This window comes from Spinacia oleracea, chromosome 4, assembly GCF_020520425.1.
Source record: "Spinacia oleracea cultivar Varoflay chromosome 4, BTI_SOV_V1, whole genome shotgun sequence".
Lineage (NCBI taxonomy): Eukaryota > Viridiplantae > Streptophyta > Magnoliopsida > Caryophyllales > Amaranthaceae > Spinacia > Spinacia oleracea.
This window is the reverse complement of record NC_079490.1, coordinates 177,724,233-177,744,728: the sequence shown is the minus strand read 5'-3', so window position 1 is coordinate 177,744,728 and position 20,496 is coordinate 177,724,233. Positions and strand designations below refer to the sequence as shown.

At 37.7% G+C, this 20,496-nt stretch overlaps 3 protein-coding genes across 3 annotated transcripts; all 3 read left to right on the top strand.

Moving 5' to 3' along the window:
• The first annotated feature begins 2,030 nt into the window (after positions 1–2,030).
• LOC110805959 (isocitrate dehydrogenase [NAD] regulatory subunit 1, mitochondrial) lies at positions 2,031–5,833 on the top strand. The gene is made up of 4 exons (XM_022011590.2): positions 2,031–2,697; positions 4,425–4,664; positions 4,746–4,824; positions 5,311–5,833. The coding sequence occupies exons 1-4, from the start codon at positions 2,188–2,190 to the stop codon at positions 5,586–5,588; spliced, it is 1,107 nt and encodes a 368-aa protein (XP_021867282.1). The 5' UTR covers positions 2,031–2,187; the 3' UTR covers positions 5,589–5,833.
• A 1,043-nt stretch (positions 5,834–6,876) lies between these two features.
• On the top strand, positions 6,877–9,416 carry LOC110805949 (beta-amyrin 16-alpha-hydroxylase CYP87D16). The gene is made up of 8 exons (XM_022011580.2): positions 6,877–7,501; positions 7,598–7,747; positions 7,855–8,103; positions 8,210–8,299; positions 8,405–8,483; positions 8,704–8,810; positions 8,901–9,028; positions 9,147–9,416. The coding sequence occupies exons 1-8, from the start codon at positions 6,965–6,967 to the stop codon at positions 9,244–9,246; spliced, it is 1,440 nt and encodes a 479-aa protein (XP_021867272.2). The 5' UTR covers positions 6,877–6,964; the 3' UTR covers positions 9,247–9,416.
• A 248-nt stretch (positions 9,417–9,664) lies between these two features.
• LOC110805957 (probable flavin-containing monooxygenase 1) lies at positions 9,665–20,363 on the top strand. Its single transcript, XM_056843059.1, has 5 exons — positions 9,665–10,190; positions 11,274–11,511; positions 13,803–13,978; positions 19,431–19,801; positions 19,873–20,363. Exons 1-5 carry the CDS (start codon positions 9,753–9,755, stop codon positions 20,213–20,215), a joined length of 1,566 nt encoding a protein of 521 aa, XP_056699037.1. The 5' UTR covers positions 9,665–9,752; the 3' UTR covers positions 20,216–20,363.
• Positions 20,364–20,496: the final 133 nt, after the last annotated feature.

Genomic DNA, 20,496 nt, shown 5'->3' with positions numbered 1-20,496 from the left:
TACACGGTAGAACTTGAACTTAGAAGATCTGAGCAAAGCATACATGAAAGCATGACTGTTTCGGGTAAAGAAGCTCAACCTAAAGGATGAACTTGAAGATGAACATCAAGGGCATACTAGAGCTGGCAAAAGCTGACTCAACCCGCCGACCCAACTCGAACACAACCCAATAATAAAGGGTTGGGTCAAGATTTTTAACCCGCTTAATTAAATGGGTTGACCCAACCCAACTCGTCTAATTAAATGAGATGCGTCAGATTGAAATTTTCAGTCTGAAAGCAACCCGTCTAACGCATATACCTATTTGGGTCAGGTCAATCCACTCAATCCGTATAAATATTTTCTTTTAATCTTTTTAGCTTTTACAAATTAAAATATGAAAACACTTAAACTAACAACTAGCATCCTTCACTACCTAATCTTCTTTCAATATCTATTTTCTCTAACTCATCTCAAAGATTATCAACCTAGATTTGTTCTCTATTATATTCTTTTCATCAACAAACAAAGCATTGGATCTTGGTTAATAGGTAATTGAAGTTGAAGCAATACGAGAAGAAGTAAATAATGAGCCCCTTCTTCCCAGACTTGGATGACCAATTTGATTCATCCGACTCTCCTACATTCATTTATTAAAAAAAATATTATTGCTGAACTATTTCACCAATTACTCAAAATTCAAACAAAGACGTAGTATAGTCTATAGATAGTCATTTGAAAGATGTTACTTCTCATTTTGTTTCCTTCAATATTGAATAATCATTTGGGGTTTTCATCTTGAAATTGTTAGAATATGTATACAATATTTTTATTACGTACTACATAATCTTTGTAATTGATGGAGTATCCTCTTGATTATATTTACCTAGTTTAGCCTACATTGTATTTTTTTTTATGGGAGTTTAGCCTACATTGTAAATGTATAAATACATGTTCAATGCAATTATACAACTAACGGAATAACTTCCTTCATGGTGTCAGAGAATAGTACATGTTTGCGTATTCGGTATGTGCGAAAGCACTGTGCAAGTAAGCTGCATGGTCCGTTCCAATTCGCACGGGAGGTGCCTATGCTCTCAAGACTGCTGTTAATGGAGTGGTACAAAGGGTGCAGAGCCCGTGCCCTAACTACTCCACTTCTCAATAAATTTACTCCTTAGCCCATAGACTCTACTTTGTGGAAGTTTTCTACTTTTACACTTCTTTATTCATGTGAGTCCTTGATAATGGTGATGAGGTGGAGAAATGTGAAGGCTGCGAAGCTACACTTGTTCCTCATGATCGTGGTTCTTCTCTCTTTTGTACTAGCAGGACATCCATATTCCTTGCTTCACTTTGACTTGGCTTGAAAATAGGGAGATATGAGCTATTCGTAGAAACAAGCAACGAAAGACAATATAATATGAATAACTCTAAATGAAACCTAGATGCAACTAAACTACGCTAATATTTATACAAAAGAGTCTCTAATGACTTCTAAAGATGTGCAAATTACATGTACATCAAACTCCCCAAGCTAAACTCTTGCTCGTCATCGAGCAAAGACTAATAAAGTGAAGCTCGATTAAAGCAAGAGCACAAGGATGAAATCTTAAGAGTTCAAACCAGTAATGCCTCTCGTCACAATATAATGAACAAAGGAACGATGCAAGTAACAACGTATGATCAAGACCAAAGGTAGTGACACCATCTAATCCCAACTACACAAGCATACAAGAAGTTAAAATAAGAAAACAGGTTTGGGGTGTCTTTCTAAGCCTTACTAAGACCAACTAAGCTTAGTAGTTGTAGATTACTAAAATCAAAGATGAACACAAAGACGTTATTTTTAACTGAGCTGAATGGAGCTGAATAGAGCTCAACTGAACTGAACTAAATTGTATTGAATGGTGTTGAACCGAATAGAACTGAAATAAATCCAAAAGAACAGGTTGGAGTATTTTAAGAAATAAATTTACATTTGGGTTGGGCCGGGCTTTACAAGACCACTCATATTTACAAAGCATTGATCAACATCTTGAGCCCTCAACCCAACTAGAGACTATAAAACTACATTCTCTCTCCTCATTCCCTCTCCCCTTTCCAGTTCTCCTCCCATGTTCTTCTCCTCCAAAATTCTCAAACAAAAATTCCATTACAATTCAACCCAAATTTGGATTCAAATTATTATCAAATCAAATCCCAGAGATGGCTCGAAGACATTCCCTTCAAATCCTAAATAAACTCAAATCCCACCCTGTTTTCCGATGCTGCACTCGATCGGTAACCTACATGCCCCGCCCAGGTGACGGCGCAACACGGACTGTCACGCTAATCCCAGGTGACGGTATCGGTCCTTTGGTCACGGGCGCAGTAGAGCAAGTTATGGATGCAATGCACGCGCCTATTGTTTTCGAGAAGTACGAGGTTCATGGCGATATGAAAAGGATTCCAGCAGGTGTTCTGGAATCAATCCGTGAAAACAAGGTTTGTATTAAGGGTGGGTTAATGACACCTGTCGGTGGTGGGGTCAGTTCGTTAAATGTGCAACTGAGGAAGGAGCTTGATCTTTATGCTTCATTGGTTCATTGTTTTAATGTCAAAGGGCTTCAAACGAGGCATGATAATGTTGATATTGTTGTTATTCGAGAGAATTCTGAAGGTGAGTATGCTGGATTGGAACATGAGGTTGTTCCTGGTGTTGTTGAAAGCCTCAAGGTATTTTATTGTTTTTTTTTTAAATATAGAATTATTTATTGTTTTTTTTTAATGTGTGTTACATTTGTTATGGGGAATTTATGTTATTATGTCAGATTAACAGATTATTATGCTCCATGCATTGTTATTAGGTGTATTTTACGGACTATTTTTTATTCATGTTGGTGTAACTCTCGCATAGTTAACCCATTATTATTGAACCACTTAAAGTCGTAAAACTTGTTTGTTGATTAATCACAATTGTGAATATACTGAGAGTGATGAGAGTGATGGATAGTTAGAGCTTCCATCCCGGTTCCAGGTGATCCTAGAATCGATTCTCATCCCCGCCCTTGTGGCTCATTTGCACCAAAAATAATAATGAGTATTGTTACCCAAGGCCCAAGTGGTACTGGGTCGGATCACACCTTTGGCGGCGGTGGTGGTGGACAAATAGTTTAGCTTAACTCTTGTATTTGTGTATGGGGATTGAGTAAAATGGTACTACTAAGAAAAGAAAGATGAGTTAGCAAGTTTAGACTTTTGATTTTATGATATGTGGGTTGCTTGTTTAGTTTGGGTGTAATGACGCTAGATTTCTGGCATTGGAGAATGATTCATCGATTTCTCCAGGGACTACCATTCTCGTGAACTCAATGTGTACATTTGATGACATTGAGTGTGAATTTGGCAAGTTTGAAGGGAATGCTATATTGCTATTCCTTGATTAAAATGATGACTCTGTTTTCAGTATCCCCGGAATGTTTATTCTGTCATAATGGTCCTGCCTGGGCAAGATACTAAAGACAATCAGTATCAATTGTTAGCTAGTTTAGCTCTTGAGGTTTCTGAAAGGTTATTTACTTATTTATATGTCTGGATTTGTCTGTTGGAGTAGGAAAGAAACATTTTAGGGGACTTTTGGTTGGTTATTATTTTATTAATGAGATAAGCCAAGAGATTTACTTGAACTTTTAAATGGATGTTTTATCATCTGAGTTTGGAGTATGAAGTTGTTGATGTGAATATTGTGGTATCAGGGTAAGTCTTTTTAAAACTGGTAAGGAAGCCTAAATCTTTGCTTTACTATGTCATGGGGGAATTCCAACGTGTTTTTGGTGTTTCTGGCCGTTCTGGTTTGTGGTTGGGGGGGTATTGCGGAGTTGCATCCTAGGAATGCACAGCAGAGAGAGATGTTTGAACTTTGGACAGTTCTAATTTCTAAGGGAACGTTGGAGTTTGGAGTTTGAGGTTGACCTCAAGTTCAGATTTTCTCATGCAGAGTTGTTTGATGTGGTGTGGGCAGGATTGGAAATAAGTTTTTTTGTAAAATTATGAGCTCTGATTGTCCCTCTGTAGCCTTCTACTACAACTATACAAGCTGTTAAAACAGATAGCTTCAGGATGTAGAGCAGAACAACTTTAAGTGAAAAATTCAGAGGAAACTTGCATAATGTTGTGTATCTTCTAGCTGCATCAATTTAGTTGATGTATTATTACATCTTTTTGCTATCTTCATGACGTGCTTCTAAATGTCTGCGGATCCGGCTCGCCTTTTCAATATGAAGTCATTTGTATTGCATTTGACATGGGCGCGGTTGTCTGAAGCTCATAGTCATTGGATTTGTGTCTAAAAGATTAAATCAATACACCTGTCTGGAAAACCTCTCTGTATAATGGTTTGATAATGTCGTAGTTAACTATTTTCTTGACTGCCCAAAAGATTAAAGCTATTTGTATTGTACTAGGTGATAACAAAGTTCTGCTCAGAACGTATTGCAAAATATGCATTTGAATATGCTTACTTGAACAACAGAAAGAAAGTGACTGCTGTGCATAAAGCCAACATCATGAAACTTGCAGATGGGCTTTTCTTAGAATCTTGCCGGGAGATTGCAGCACAGTACCCTACCATTGAGTATAACGAGATCATCGTGGATAACTGCTGCATGCAGCTTGTATCCAAGCCTGAACAATTTGATGTCATGGTATGCACCTTATTTTCCCCACCCTTTTCACTTAACGCAATCTCCCCAGAAAATTCACATGCTTCTTTTCACATCTGACAGGTTACACCTAATTTATATGGTAATCTCGTGTCTAATGTTGCTGCTGGTATCGCTGGAGGAACTGGGGTCATGCCAGGCGGTATTATCCTTCTACCTTTACAACTTCATTTTTTTCCAGTCTTCTTTAGTTTATTGAACCTGTGTGTCACAACAACTCTTCATTTTGTACCGATTTTTGCCAAAAAAAAAAACCATGCTTTGGTCTTCAATTTATTAAAGTAAAATCGGTAAAAAGTCAGTTTAAAATGTTTTAATAAGTTGAAACCAGTTCTATGAGTAAAATTGACAAAAGTACTGATTAATCAACAAATAACAGTTTTACCAAGTAAAATCAGTTCACTTGGCAAAAGTCAGTATTAAAAAGAAGAGGGCTTTTGTTTAAGGTAACTGAGTCTCATCATACCCTCCAATTTGGATATTGTTATGTTGCCACTTCTATCTGATGAGTCCATGTAGCATAATGTGAACTTTTATTGGGTGGGTGGAACTTGATATTTTAGATCAAAACAAACTCATTGATCTAAAAGCTGATTTTTGAGCATTTAATATGATGGATGAACTTCAGGTAATGTTGGTACTGAGCATGCTGTGTTCGAGCAAGGTGCTTCAGCGGGAAATGTAGGGAAGTCTGAATTGGTGGAGCAGAAGAAAGCAAATCCTGTTGCTCTGCTTCTTTCTTCAGCTATGATGTTGAGGCATCTTCAGTTTCCTTCATTTGCAGACCGACTAGAGACTGCTGTGCAGCGTGTAATCGAAGAGGGCAAGTACAGAACCAAGGATCTCGGTGGTAATAGTACTACTCAACAAGTTGTTGATGCCGTTTTAGCCAATCTGGATTCATGATTTATTTCACATTTCTTACCATACTGCACATTGTTTTGGTCGTCTCCTCGCAACACACCGAGTGATTCTTTAGGGAAGCTAATTCTCTCCCTCGCATATTTTCCCTTTATCAAATTTTTTCTACTTCATCAGCAGCTCAAGTTTTGGTACTCTTAGGTTTGAGGATTCTTTGTACCAGTTGGTCCAGATTTTTGTTACCTGTACACTGAAATTACTTCAATAATAAATTATAGTTTTCCAAATAATTTTCTTTTTTTGGAGAGACCTATTTCATTAATTCCACTTTCTTCCTCTTCATTGTTTATTCTTTTATATTCCCGCTCTTTTCTGGTTTGATTTGTCACAATGATGATCTCTTATGGCGATTCATGTTAGCAGACCCCAAATGATTTTGGGACTAAGGCTTTGTTGTTGTTGGAGAGACCTATTTCAAAGATCAAAATCAAAAGGGTATCAAAAAACTTTTTTTTGTTCTCAACAGATGTGACATTAGTAGGAAGAGATGTCATTACATCAGCTGTTTTGTGGTTATGAATTGTGGCTAATCGGCAAAACGCTGCTTCCTCCGTCTTTAATCAATCGCGTTAAGTTACAGTAGGCAAGGTATGGGTTATTTTGAAGTTAGTCAGTTAAAATAAAACTAACTGAAAGATTTTGAGATCAATCTGATGTTCCATGCTACAACCTATGAATTGACTAGGGAGTTAAAAGTATTAAGGGAAAAAAGAAAATTAAAATGCTACTACTTAGGATCGAACTGGGGACCTTTAGTGTGTATAACTGACGTGATAACCACTACACCGCAGCAGCTCTTGAGTTAAACTTGAAAAATTATGTAGCTTTAATGATATTTAACAAATTATCACTTTGTCAACCGTTTTGAAAATTGGAATGCCCAAATCCAAACTATTTCTTCAGCTTCAACATTTTGAATTTTCTCATGTCTCATGTCTCATGTCTCATGACATATGATATATTTTTGGTTGTTATATTCAGATTAATTGGACAGCTTTCTGCTAGATTTTGGCCTGTAATATTGGATTACAAAATAAAAATAAAAATTTGCATTCATCATGTTGACTTTGTTCACATAATATCTATTCTACAAAATCTCATAATATTTCACAATTTCATAAAGATTTTAAGGTCTTACATTAACCAAGATCTAATCAAGCGAAGTGATCATCTTAATCCTATTCATATACGTCACTACGATTTTACCAATCGTTCTCTTGATTACAAATCTTTCAAAATATTTTGGTTCAAAACTCGTACACCTCTATATAAGGAATTCCCTCTTTGATCATTAATTAAGCTCAACTAATTAACTACACTTATTAGCTCATAATACAATTGAAAAACAAGTTACAACAAAAATGTGGCAAATTATGGGTTTATATGTTGCAACAATGACAGCAATATGCTTCATTTTCTTGGTACATAAAAGGAGAAATTCAAGAGTGAACAAAATGGTTCTACCTCCAGGGTCTAAAGGTTTCCCCTTTATAGGAGAAACCCTTCAACTCCTCCTCCCTAGTTACTCCCTAGACCTTCCCTCGTTCATTCAAACAAGAATTCAAAGGTATGGACCTATATTCCAGACGCGGCTTGTTGGAAGGCCGGTGGTGGTGTCTGCTGATCCGGGTTTCAACCGGTACATTGTGCAGCAAGAAGGAAAGATGGTTGAAATGTGGTACTTAGACACATTCTCTAAGATCTTTGCACAACAAGGGGAAGGTAGGACTAATGCTGCTGGCCTAGTGCATAAGTACCTTAGAAACATCACTTTCACCCATTTTGGCTCTCAAACCCTTAGGGATAAACTGCTCCCTCATCTTGAAATTTTGGTACGGAAAACTCTACATGGATGGACGTCTCAAGAATCAATTGATGTCAAAGAAGCCGCTTTAACGGTACAAACTCCTACCCCTTTTTTTTGTGGTCTTAAATATTAATAATTGGGACTAAATTGTTCTGGTTTTTCTTTGGCTTATATTATGGGAGTGAAGATGACCATTGAGTTTGTAGCAAAGCAACTTTTCGGGTATGATTCTGATAAGAGCAAGGAGAGAATAGGTGATAAATTTGCTAATATTTCACAAGGCCTTCTCTCCTTCCCATTGAACATCCCTGGCACTACATACCATAGTTGCTTAAAGGTATTCCATGCTCAATTATATATCCTTCTTAGGCTATGTTCTCTTCGCCTGATTTTCACTGAACAGAAATTCGATGTTTATTTTATATAATAATATGATATGATCAGAGCCAAAGAGAAGTGATGGATATGATGAGGAAAACTTTGAAGGAGAGGCTTGCTTCACCGGATACATGTCAAGGGGACTTCTTAGATCATGCTCTGAAAGACCTTAACACTGACAAGTTCCTCACCGAGGATTTCATCCTACAGATTATGTTTGGACTCCTCTTTGCTAGCTCTGAATCAACTTCCATCACATTAACTTTAGTCCTCAAATTCTTGTCAGAAAATCCTCATGTTTTGGAGGAATTGGAGGTTTGTTTACAACTTTACACGACCAACTTCATTTCTTTTCGACAATCTCTACTTAATTAAGCTTAAGCTTGCATAATTAATTATGATATTATGGTTCCCTTAACAGGCTGAGCATGAGAGAATTCTTAAGAACAGAGAAAGCCCTGATTCTCCCCTGACTTGGGCAGAAGTGAAATCAATGACTTTCACTCTTCAAGTAATTATATACTCTTCTTCTTTTGCCTATATATATAATTCTCATAAAAGATCAGAAAGGGTGTTTAAAATGTTATGTTTAAGTTATTATATACTTTGAATTCAGGTGATTAATGAATCTTTGAGACTTGGAAATGTTTCTCTTGGATTACTCAGGAGAACATTGAAAGACATCGAAATCAATGGTATATTAATTATGTTTATCTCCCTTTGGCTTCATTATAATATACTAGAGCTGATCATGAGCCTGACAAACTCAGCTCGAGCCAGTCAGATATAGCGAAAGACTAAAGTAGTCTGACATAAATTACTCAGGCATCTTAGTCATCATCAGCAGCTCTATTTTAAACCTTATTAAGGACTGCAGTAAGCTCACAAAAAGTACATAATTAATATACTTGGCAGGATATACAATTCCAGCAGGATGGACAATTATGCTGGTGACTTCTGCATGCCAATATAACTCTGATGTATACAAAGATCCACTTACCTTCAACCCGTGGCGCTGGAAGGTTGCCTACATACTAATTAATCCTTCTGATAAACTTCCTTTTCTAATTTAATTACTCGAGCTTATTGTTTTAATCATGAATCATTAACAGGAAATGCAACCTGATGTTATAGCAAAAAACTTTATGCCATTCGGTGGAGGAACAAGGCAATGTGCAGGAGCAGAATTTGCTAAAGTGTTAATGACTATTTTCCTTCATGTCCTTGTTACTACTTACAGGTATATATATATATGTACGCGACATGATCCTCCTAATAACCCTCTGACTTTTAATTTGCAGCTTTTTTGATGGACTTGTTTTTTGATGATTGTACCTGTCTTTGGTATGAATATATAGGTGGGAGAAAATCAAGGGTGGAGAAATCATTCGAACTCCCATTTTAGGATTCCGAAATGGTCTTCATGTTAAGTTGATTAAGAAGGCCAGATTAAGCTGAGGATGCATGATTTAAGTTGTTCTTAGCCATATTGTTCCTCCAAACAAATGTTCCCTTCTTTGGAGATTATATATTGAATTGATATTTGATATTTTTTTTTTCCTTGAAGTAAATTGATATTTGATATTGTTGCATGTATTCAATGTAATTTCTTAATTACAAGACGATAATTTAATGTTGGGTTACTCTCACTTTGAGAAGTGAGAACAAGTCACGTTTGGGTGTTTTGCAAAACACATGATCAATTTAGAAAATCAAACTACGTTATTTCCACCACATAAATTTTGCAAACCACGAAGCCATTAGGCCCACCATTATGTAAAAGTTCATGAACAATAAAAATGACCCTAGTACGTACACCAGATATTCTAGCCTCACCTATTTTTTGGACCACTTTATCGCGGTGTCGCAATAATTGAGTATGCGTCGATCAATATAAGAAAGGGTGTTCCATTGAACCTGCGAAATAAACATAAGCCTATTTACAGTTGCAATACACAACTAAAATGGAAAGGAAAGTTTGCATAGTGGGAGCAGGAATAAGTGGTTTGTTAGCATGCAAATATGCCCTTGCTAAGGGTTACCACCCCTTAGTTTTTGAGTCACGAAGCGCCATTGGTGGTGTTTGGACTCAAACTGTAGAGACAACAAAGCTTCAAACTCCTAAACCCTTGTTCCAATTTTCTGATTTCCCTTGGCCTTCTTCTTTGGAAACACTTTATCCTGATAAAAACCAAGTTTATGATTACATTAAGTCTTATTCTAATCATTTTGATTTGCTAAAACACGTTAGATTTAACACCAAGGTTTTGAGTATTAAATTTGAAGGTCCATCTCATGAAGAGATCCAATCTTGGGCTCTTTGGGGTGGTAATGGTGAACCCTTTGGCAATAAGGGTAAATGGATTGTCACCATACAAGATCTCCTCAACCAATCAACTGAGGTAATTTTACTTTAATTACTTTCAATTGTTTGAAAATTATTAGGTGCATTCAATGGTATTTTTAGGCCACTTGGTGTTCGCTCCATATTTCTCCTCACATGTGAGGAAAAATGTGAGAGGGTGCATGGGATCATTTTTTTTTTGTGTGTTAACATCCGGTTCACCCTTAGGGCTAATCCGAATTCGGGGCGAGTTCTGGGTGGTTAGGTTCCAGTCCTCTCCCAATTGTTGTTGCGAGGGATCGAACACGGGTTCTCCCTACCAAGTTCATCACTTCATCCCCAATCACCATTGAACCAACAAACAATTGATATTAATATTAGGATCATGATTGGCTTTTAACTTATTGCTACTCATGCCACATTATCATGACCAAGGGGGAAATGATAAGTAGATATTTTTTTGAGTAGTAATAGCCAAGGGCCCTATGAATCAATTCGAAATCATAGTACAAATTAATTATAAAGTACTACGTAGAATTTTTATTTTTTCAAAAAAAAAAGTGTGCCTACAGTTGGATTTTATGAGTAAAAGATATCAGTAAGGATCAAAGAGAACACGGAGTATTACTGTATTACTCCCTCCGTCCCGGAATACTTGACATGTTTTTCTTATCGGGTCGTCCCTTAATACTTGACCTGTTTCTAAAAATGGATATATTATAACAATATTATATTATTTCTCACTCCACCCCTATTAACCCACCTACCCCATACTCCATACAAAAAATAATTAAAAATTCAACCCCTACTCTCCCCCAACACACCCCTTTACACATTTCCCACTAACTACATTAAAATAATACCCACTATCAACTACTACCTATTAAATTAAATAAGTCAATTCAAGTCCCTTAAACTCTGTGCCGGTCAAACCGGGTCGAGTATTCCGGGACGGAGGGAGTAGCTTGTCATTCATTTGTTACCTAGACATATACGTGACTCTCATGTCAAAGAAAAAAAAAAACATAATATATATGTCCTTTTTACTATTGTTGTTGCTAATAGGAAAGTACACGATGCTAACGTAACACATCACTATTCACTAGAAAAGATTCACATTTGGATGGGTCTGATAACGCAGGTGATGCATGTAGATTTTGTAATCTTGTGTGTTGGACGATTCAGCGATCTACCAAACATGCCACATTTCCCCTCGGGCAAAGGGGCAGAGGTATTTGAAGGGAAAGTCATGCATTCTATGGATTATTCTGCATTGGGCGATGAAACTGCTAGGAATTTGGTCAAGGGGAAGCGAGTTATAGTGGTTGGCTCCCAAAAATCTGCCCTTGACATAGCTATGGAATGCTCAATTGCTAATGGTAAGAGTTATATTGTACAAAGTATATTATATTCCATTTTCCTCGCTCCGGAACTGTTAAATATTGTGTAATCTCGTATCATTCTCATTAATAACACACGTATATATAGTACAACTCAGTTACCGTCGACAAGGCAGTGTGTGGAGGATACGGAGTTAGGAAGGGGGAAGCGTGCGAAGTTTCCGTCGACAAAGCTGAAAGACTGTGTGATACATACAATACGGGAAAAATATAGTACTTCCGACAAAACACCTACGGCGTCATCACTCTCAGGTACTCCTTATCCTATCACATATTTTGTTAATTATGAGCGTTTTTCGTCAAAGCATAGGCATTATATAGCAGCATTGCAAGAAGGGCAAGTTCCTAAGAGTTTTAAACAAGCGATGCAGCATGAGGGGTGGCGTCAGGCAATGGCTGCTGAAATCGACGCGTTGGAGGAACAGGGGACATGGACGTTGGAAAATTTACCGGAAGGGAAGAAAGCACTGGGGAGTAAATGGGTGTATACTGAGAAGCGTGATGAGGATGGGAATTTGTTGAGACTGAAGGCTCGATTGGTATGTTTAGGGAATCATCAGGAGGAAGGGTTGGATTATAATGAGACATTTGCTCCCGTCGCGAAGATGGCGACAGTTCGAACTTTCCTAGCTGTCGCAGCTGTCAAACAGTGGGACGTGCATCAGATGGACGTCCACAATGCGTTCTTGCACGGTGACTTGGAGGAAGAGATCTATATGAAGATTCCTCCTGGATTCCAGAAGAATCACTTTGACAAAGTGTGTCGAATGAGAAAGTCGTTGTATGGGTTGAAACAAGCACCTAGATGTTGGTTCCAGAAGTTGTCGACGGCATTGACGCACTATGGATTTCGACAGTCGCTGTCCGATTATTCGCTCTTTACTCTGTCTAAAGGTACGTTGCAGCTGAGTGTGCTCATTTATGTGGACGACATGATTATCGCAGGCAATAACAAGTTTGCGCTTGAGAGTTTTAAGGCATACTTGAAGGAGTGTTTTAAAATGAAAGACCTCGGGGCTCTGAAGTACTTCCTTGGGTTAGAGGTGGCACGAAGTAGTCAAGGGTTCTATGTATGTCAGAGAAAATATGCCCTCGACATCATCTCAGAGGCCGGATTGTTGGGAGCAAAGCCTGTGGACTTTCCCATGGAACAGAATCATAGGTTGGCATTGGCAGACGGGCCAGACCTGTCGGACGGTGAGCAGTATAGGCGTCTGATCGGACGTCTGGTTTATTTGGCTGTCACGCGACCAGACGTTGCCTACTCTGTACATGTCCTATCTCAATTTATGCAAGCACCAAAGGAGGCACATTGGGAAGCAGCTTTGCGAGTAGTGAGATATTTGAAGAAGTGTCCGGGTCAAGGTATACTACTTCGGTCGGACAGTGCGTTGCAGTTGGAGGGGTGGTGCGACTCGGATTGGGCAGGGTGTCCAATGACGCGTCGGTCGGTGACTGGATGGTTTGTGTCACTTGGTATGTCGCCAGTTTCTTGGAAGACCAAGAAACAACATACTGTTTCTCGGTCGTCTGCTGAGGCAGAATATCGATCGATGGCAGCTCTGACGTGTGAGTTGAAGTGGTTGAAACAACTACTACGCGACTTGGGGGTGACACACGACCAAGGCATGAGGATGTATTGCGACAGTCAGTCTGCGTTGCATATTGCACAGAATCCGGTGTTCCATGAAAGGACAAAACACATCGAGTCAGATTGTCATTTCATTCGAGATGCAATCAAGGAAGGGATCATCAGTCCGTCGTACGTGTTGACGAAGGTTCAGTTAGCAGATATCTTCACCAAAGCGTTGGGGAAGGCGCAATTTGAGTTTTTTTTGAACAAGATGGGCATTCGAGATCTACATGCTCCACCTTGAGGGGGGATGTTAAGATATGTTAAGATATTAGATATTATTCTGTGAATATTCTGTAGAGTCCTAACTATGGTAAGTTACCTAATGTGTACCTAGGGTTTAGGTAACTGAGTTGTACTATATATACGTGTGTTATTAATGAGAATGATACGAGATTACACAATATTTAACAGGAACCAACAATCACGTTGACATACTGGTTATGCATGTTATATAGACTAGCTAGTAACGTGATAAGTAAATCTAGCAAGCTAATAAAAACAATTTATCCCAAGACCTAGAACCAATCTCATTTACACCATTTATCGGCTAGCTTGACCTTTGTGGCTCTCTCTGCACCCAAAAAAAAACATAAAAAAATATGACCATCTTGAAGATGTTGATTATACATTGCAGGGGTAGAACATCCATGCACATTAATATGCAGCACTCCACATTGGAATGTACCAGACCATTTCCCTTGGGGAGTTCCTCTTACAAGCTTGTATTTGAACCGCTTCGCTGAGCTATTGCTTCATAAGCCAAGAGAAGGGTTTTTTCTCAGTCTGCTAGCCACATTGCTTACGCCTTTGGTTAGTACTCTTATAGGAATTAATATATTTATTTTATTATTTTATAAAACAGAATATCAGTTAGTTATATTTCTGTTAGAGAGTTTGTTACATTCTGTTTTGATGAGCTGGCATCATTGCTGTATTTAAGCAGTTGGTTCTGCATTATTTCATGGTGTGCGAGAATATTGATTAATAAAACAAATTCTTCTCCTAATTCTCTCTGTAACTGCTTGAGATTCTATATGGTATCAGAGCAAGTAATCTTGATTCTGAGATTTAGGTTTGCTCATTTGAGTTCTTCTGATAAGCTCTTAGATCAAAACTAGGAGTGTTTGATTTCTGAAATTTTGGTGCGAAATTTCTTGCGATTTGCGTGTGCGATTGCGAAGTTTCTTGCATTTGCTCGAAGTAATTTGATCTTCTGGATCTTCTGAAATGGCGATTATTGATTCTGAAAGTGACAATTCGCACAACAACACCAACAATGGAGGTAATGCTGACAATTCTGATCCATATTTCATTGCCAATTCTGATCATCCTACTTCTTCTTTGGTTGCTGTGTTGTTTACTGGTGTGAATTTTGTTAGATGGAGTAGAAATATTAAACGTGCCTTAGTAGCTAAAAATAAAGAAGGATTCATAAATGGTGAAATAACAAAACCAGCTGTAAATCACAAAGATTATATGAGATGGAAACGAACTGATTTCATGGTGGTTAGCTGGATTTTAAGCTCAATGAATCATGATTTAGCTGATGATTTTGGTTACATTGATAATGCTGTTGATCTGTGGTGTGAATTGAATGAGAGATTTGGACAATCAAATGGTCCATTAGTGTATCAACTAAAGAAAGAAATTGAAAATCTGACACAGCAGAATATGACTATTGTGGCTTACTATGGTAAGCTCAAGAAACTGTGGGATGAAATGCAAAATTTAAGAGCATTTCCTAGCTGTACATGTGGAGCAATGTTGCAATGTAGCTGTCAATTTATAAAAAAGGTTGCTGAGTTTGAGGAAGAAGATAAGATGATGAAATTCTTGCTTGGATTGAATGGAGGTTTTGATAACACTGTGACAAATGTTTTGTCAATGGATCCTTTGCCTAGCATCAACAAGGTTTTTTCAATCACACAACAAATAGAAAAACAGAAAGAACTAAGTGGTGCTACTACAGAAAGCAATGCTATGACAAGCAGTGCTATGGCTGCTCAGTCTTACAGAGGAAATCAATCTCAATTACAGAAGTACAATACAGGAACAGGCAAGAAAGATTGGAAAGAAATCAAAAAGGAAAAGATGAATCGTATTTGTACTCATTGCAAAGGAAAAGGACACACAGTTGATCAATGTTTCAAGCTTATTGGCTATCCTGACTGGTACAACACAATTAAGGCTTCCAAGGGGAGTAATTCTACTGGTGGTAGGCTTGCAGCTAATGTCAACTACTCTGCTGATATTGGGGATGAACCTTTGGGAAATACTGATGGTGACAATGGAGTACTGAATAATGATATGCTGAATGCAATTTGCCAAGAAGTTATGAAGGTTATGAATAACAAACAACCTCAAAACACTGATGCAACTAGAGCTACTTGCTCTTATGCCAATTATGCAGGTACTCTTTCTCACTCATTCAACTGTGCTGTAAATAAAATGCATAATGAATGTCTGTGGATTGTTGACTCTGGTGCATGTGATCACATGACCTATGATGAAACTATTTTAACCAATATTAGGATGCTTTTGAGTCCTATTAAAGTTGGACTACCAGATGGTTCTCAATTAGTTGTTGATACTATTGGAGATACTGTCCTCAGTGCTAAATTGATCCTGCATAATGTTCTTTTGGTTAAAGGTTTCAAGCACAATCTATTATCCATTGGCAGACTTATTGAACACACTGGTGTGAAAGTTGTATTCACTGCTACTGGATATGTTTTCCAGGACCCTGCTAGTTCTGAATTAATTGGTGCTGGAAACAAGACAAATGGCCTGTATTATTTTGTTGCATCCTCAAACAACATATTATCAAGTGTTGCTGACCAAGGTACCCTTCATCAGCAACCATATTGCAATACTGTGTCCAGTATTACTGATGTAAATAAGCTTGATGAGAATAAGATTGTTTTACCAAACAAAACTGCCACTGGTTTTTCTATGGCTAGGGAGTTGGATTCAAATAAGATACACTTGTTACATGCTAGATTAGGACATCCCTCATTGTCCAAAATGAAACATGTAAATTCTGAGTTTTGTAAAGGTGTTTCTGAATACAATTGCATTGTATGTTACAAAGCTAAACAACACAAATTGCCTTTTTCTGTCAGTACAAGTAAAGCAAATGCCTGTTTTGATTTGATTCATGTGGATTTGTGGGGTCCCTATAAGGTTAGAAACCTAGATGGAGCCTCTTACTTTCTTACAGTACTTGATGATCACAGTAGGTCAACTTGGACCTATCTCTTACACAATAAACTTCAAGTTGAGAATATTGTTTCTGATTTCCTATCCATGGTTGAGACTCAGTTCAACACAAAAGTTAAAAGAATCAGGTCTGACAATGGTACTGAAATTGTGAAAGAGTCATGTAGGAGCCTTTTGGCAAACAAGGGAATTATACATGAAAAAAGTGTTCCATATGTCCCTCAACAAAATGGCAGGGTTGAGAGAAAACACAGGAGCCTTCTTGAAATTGCTAGATCTTTAAGGTTTCATGCAGGTCTGCCTAAAAAATTCTGGGGGGAATGTATACTTGCTGCTACTCACCTAATCAACAAAATTCCTTCCAAACTTTTGGGTTTGAAAACTCCTTTTGAGGTATTATTCAATAAACTTCCTGCATATGATGCCTTAAGGGTGTTTGGTTGCTTGTGTTTTGCTCACAACAATCATATTGGTAGGGACAAATTTGATTCAAGGGCAAAAAGATGTTTGTTTATTGGATATCCTGCTGGCTACAAAGGTTTCAAACTTTATGATCTTGATACTCACAAGGTGTTTATATCCAGGGATGTAATATTTTTTGAGACAATTTTCCCATATGGTCTTAAACCTGATTCTGTTCCTGTCATTAATCCTCCTTCTCTAGTACATTTTGGTACTGATAATACTGTTATTCTTCCAAATCACATCAATGACTATAATCATTCAGTTAATTCTCCCAACTCTCCTATTATCTCTCAGTCATCTCCAACTCTTTCTAATCACTTTATACATTCTGATTCCCCAAACACAAATTCTTCTCCTTCTCAAAATTCTTCTCCTTCTCTTCCTTCTAATTCTTTAGAATCTGATCATTCTCATCCACCTTCTAATACAATTACTCTACCTTCAAATCCAACTACCAGACAATCTACCAGACAGATCAAACCATCTTCAGTTCTTACTGATTTTGTAGGAGGTTATGTACCTCATAGAACTTCTTTGGCTGCTCCTAATGACAGTGAATCTTTGTCATTTTCTGCTGATTCTATTCTGCCTCATATCACTCATACAGCTTCAACTGAATTTGATTGGTTACTTGATTTAGCTCTTCATAACTTTGATGTTTGGGATTCTCTTGCTTTCTCTGTATGCTCCACTTCTTCTGATCCTCAATATTACAATCAAGCTAAGGATGATGAAAATTGGATCTTGGCTATGGACAAGGAAATAGAAGCTCTTGAGAACAATAATACTTGGGATCTTACTGTGCTACCCAAGGACAAAAAAGCTATTGGTTCAAAATGGGTTTATAGAACAAAATTGAATCCAGATTACACAATTGATAAACACAAAGCAAGATTGGTTGCTATTGGATATCAACAAGTTGAGGGGAGGGATTTTACTCAAACTTTCTCTCCAGTTGCTAAATTGGCTACTGTTAGAATTGTAATTGCACTTGCTGCAATGAAGGGGTGGATTCTTTGTCAACTTGATGTCAACAATGCTTTTCTTCATGGCTTTCTTGATGAGGAGGTGTACATGAAACCACCTGCTGGTTATACTAAAGCTAAGCCAGGAGAAGTATGCAGACTCAGAAAATCAATTTATGGTCTTAAACAGGCTTCTAGACAATGGAACAAAGAGTTAAGCAAATTCTTGAAAACCCTCAATTTTCAACAATCCACCCAGGACTATTCTCTCTTTACTAGAACTTTTGATGGTGAATTTTTGGTATTGCTTGTATATGTTGATGATATTTTACTCACTGGCACCTCTTCTTCTCAAATTGAAGCAGTCAAAATAGCCCTTGATCATGCTTTCACAATCAAAGATCTTGATCAACTGGCTTATTTTTTGGGTATTGAGGTGCACAGGAATAAGAATGGCATTTTTCTTTCTCAAAAGAAATACATTCAAGATATACTTGCTGATGCTGGTATGGAAAACTGTGATTCTGTATCTGCTCCTTTATCTTGTGGCCTTAAACTTTCTACTGATGTGGGTGATCTACTTGCTGAACCTGATATTTACAGAAGATTGATTGGTAGATTGCTTTACCTAGGCATCACCAGACCAGATTTGTCTTACAGTGTTCAGCACTTAAGTCAATTTGTTCACTCTCCTAGAGTTCCCCATTTACGTGTTGCATTGCATGTTCTAAAGTATCTTAAAGGCACCTTAACTGATGGTATTTGGTATTCAGCTGATGCTGATCCTACTTTATCAGCTTATAGTGATGCTGATTGGAGTTCTTGTCAGTTCAGTAGTAGGTCTCTTAGTGCATATGCAGTCTTTCTTGGCCCCAATCTCATCTCATGGAAAACCAAGAAGCAAAGAAGTGTTAGCAAATCTTCTGCTGAAGCAGAATACAGAAGTATGTCAGCAGCTGCAAGTGAACTTGTTTGGATTCATGGTTTGCTTGAGGATCTTCAAATCACTGTGCCTTTACCCATTACTTTGCACTGTGATAACATCTCTGCTGAGCACCTGGCCAAGAATCCTGTGTTTCATGATAAAACCAAGCATCTGAAACGTGACATGCACTATGTCAGAGAGCAAGTTGAAGCTGGTTTCATTCACACAGCTCATGTATCTAGTTCTCACCAACTGGCTGATATCCTTACCAAGCCATTGGCTTCCTCTCCTCACAAGAAACTTTCTGCCAAGCTAGGACTTATTTCCAAGGTCCAGCTTGAAGGGGGAGTATAGGAATTAATATATTTATTTTATTATTTTATAAAACAGAATATCAGTTAGTTATATTTCTGTTAGAGAGTTTGTTACATTCTGTTTTGATGAGCTGGCATCATTGCTGTATTTAAGCAGTTGGTTCTGCATTATTTCATGGTGTGCGAGAATATTGATTAATAAAACAAATTCTTCTCCTAATTCTCTCTGTAACTGCTTGAGATTCTATAACTCTTTCTTTCTTTCTTTCTTTGTTTGTTTCTTAGCCTTGTGTTCGATGATGATTATATTCTTATGATTTTGATTTGATCTTTCGATATCAATCATTTGGCTTGCTTAATTAATGTATATACAGAGATGGGGGATTAGCAAATTTGTTGAGTGTGATATTAAGAAGAGACATCCTCTGAAGAAATTCAACATGGTACCGGATCATAGCTTCCTACAAGAGGTTAGCTCTTGTATGTTTTCTACTGTTCCACAAGGGTTTTACGACAATGTTGAGAAAGGAAGCATCCTTTTGAAACGATCCCCAGCTTTTAGCTTCTGCAAAGAGGGTGTTCTACTTGATGATAATAGTACTAAACTGGCGGAATCTATTAAGAGCGACTTGGTTATTTTTGCTACTGGATTTAAGGGTGATCAGAAGCTCAAACACATCTTTGAATCTCCCAAATTTAAGGATTATATTTTTGGCTCCTCCAACAAAACACTTTCACTATACAGGTTCGTATATACTAGTCTATTATACACCGGAGAATAAAAGGTCTAAATTTATAATGTCGTCAACTTTGTAGGGAATGTATCCATCCACGGATTCCACAGCTTGCGGTGATTGGATTCTCGGAGAGCATAGCGAACTTGTACACTTCAGAAATAAGGTGTCGTTGGTTATTTGAACTACTCGATGGAAAATTCAAAATCCCAAGTATTCAAGAAATGGAGAAAGATGTCTTGGAATGGGACAAGTTTATGAAGAGGTACTCAGGCAAGTACTATAGAGGATCTTGTATTGGAGCATTGCACATTTGCTACAATGATCAGCTTTGCAAGGACATGGCCTTGAACCCAAAGAGAAAGAAGGGGATTTGGGCCGAGTTGTTCGAACCTTATGGCCCAATAGATTATGCATCACATTAATTATGTACGGTGTGGCTATTACTCCGTTGCCAGTGGATTACAGTATTACACTATGCTGTCATTGATTAGATAAAAAAACCCTTGGGTGTACAGTGCACATAATAAATTTCAGTCATTGATCGGGATAGTTGGATGCGTTATTGTGAAATCTATTTGCGTCCTCTTGATTGTACATTATGTACTCGAGAAGTTTTAATTATAGGGCTAGCAGTCTCTTGACATGACTATACGATATGTAATCAACCTCAGTATTACATGTTTAGATCAACTTGTCATATTAT

Bases quoted from the DNA above. Each gene is read 5' to 3' on its own strand.
- LOC110805949 (XM_022011580.2), top strand. From the start codon at position 6,965: ATGTGGCAAATTATGGGTTTATATGTTGCAACAATGACAGCAATATGC. The intron at 7,502-7,597 runs GTACAAACTCCT...ATGGGAGTGAAG, and splicing joins TCAAAGAAGCCGCTTTAACG to ATGACCATTGAGTTTGTAGC. The intron at 8,300-8,404 runs GTAATTATATAC...CTTTGAATTCAG, and splicing joins CAATGACTTTCACTCTTCAA to GTGATTAATGAATCTTTGAG.
- LOC110805957 (XM_056843059.1), top strand. From the start codon at position 9,753: ATGGAAAGGAAAGTTTGCATAGTGGGAGCAGGAATAAGTGGTTTGTTA. The intron at 13,979-19,430 runs GTTAGTACTCTT...ATGTATATACAG, and splicing joins CCACATTGCTTACGCCTTTG to AGATGGGGGATTAGCAAATT. The intron at 19,802-19,872 runs GTTCGTATATAC...TCAACTTTGTAG, and splicing joins AAAACACTTTCACTATACAG to GGAATGTATCCATCCACGGA.
- LOC110805959 (XM_022011590.2), top strand. From the start codon at position 2,188: ATGGCTCGAAGACATTCCCTTCAAATCCTAAATAAACTCAAATCCCAC. The intron at 2,698-4,424 runs GTATTTTATTGT...GTATTGTACTAG, and splicing joins GTGTTGTTGAAAGCCTCAAG to GTGATAACAAAGTTCTGCTC. The intron at 4,665-4,745 runs GTATGCACCTTA...CACATCTGACAG, and splicing joins CTGAACAATTTGATGTCATG to GTTACACCTAATTTATATGG.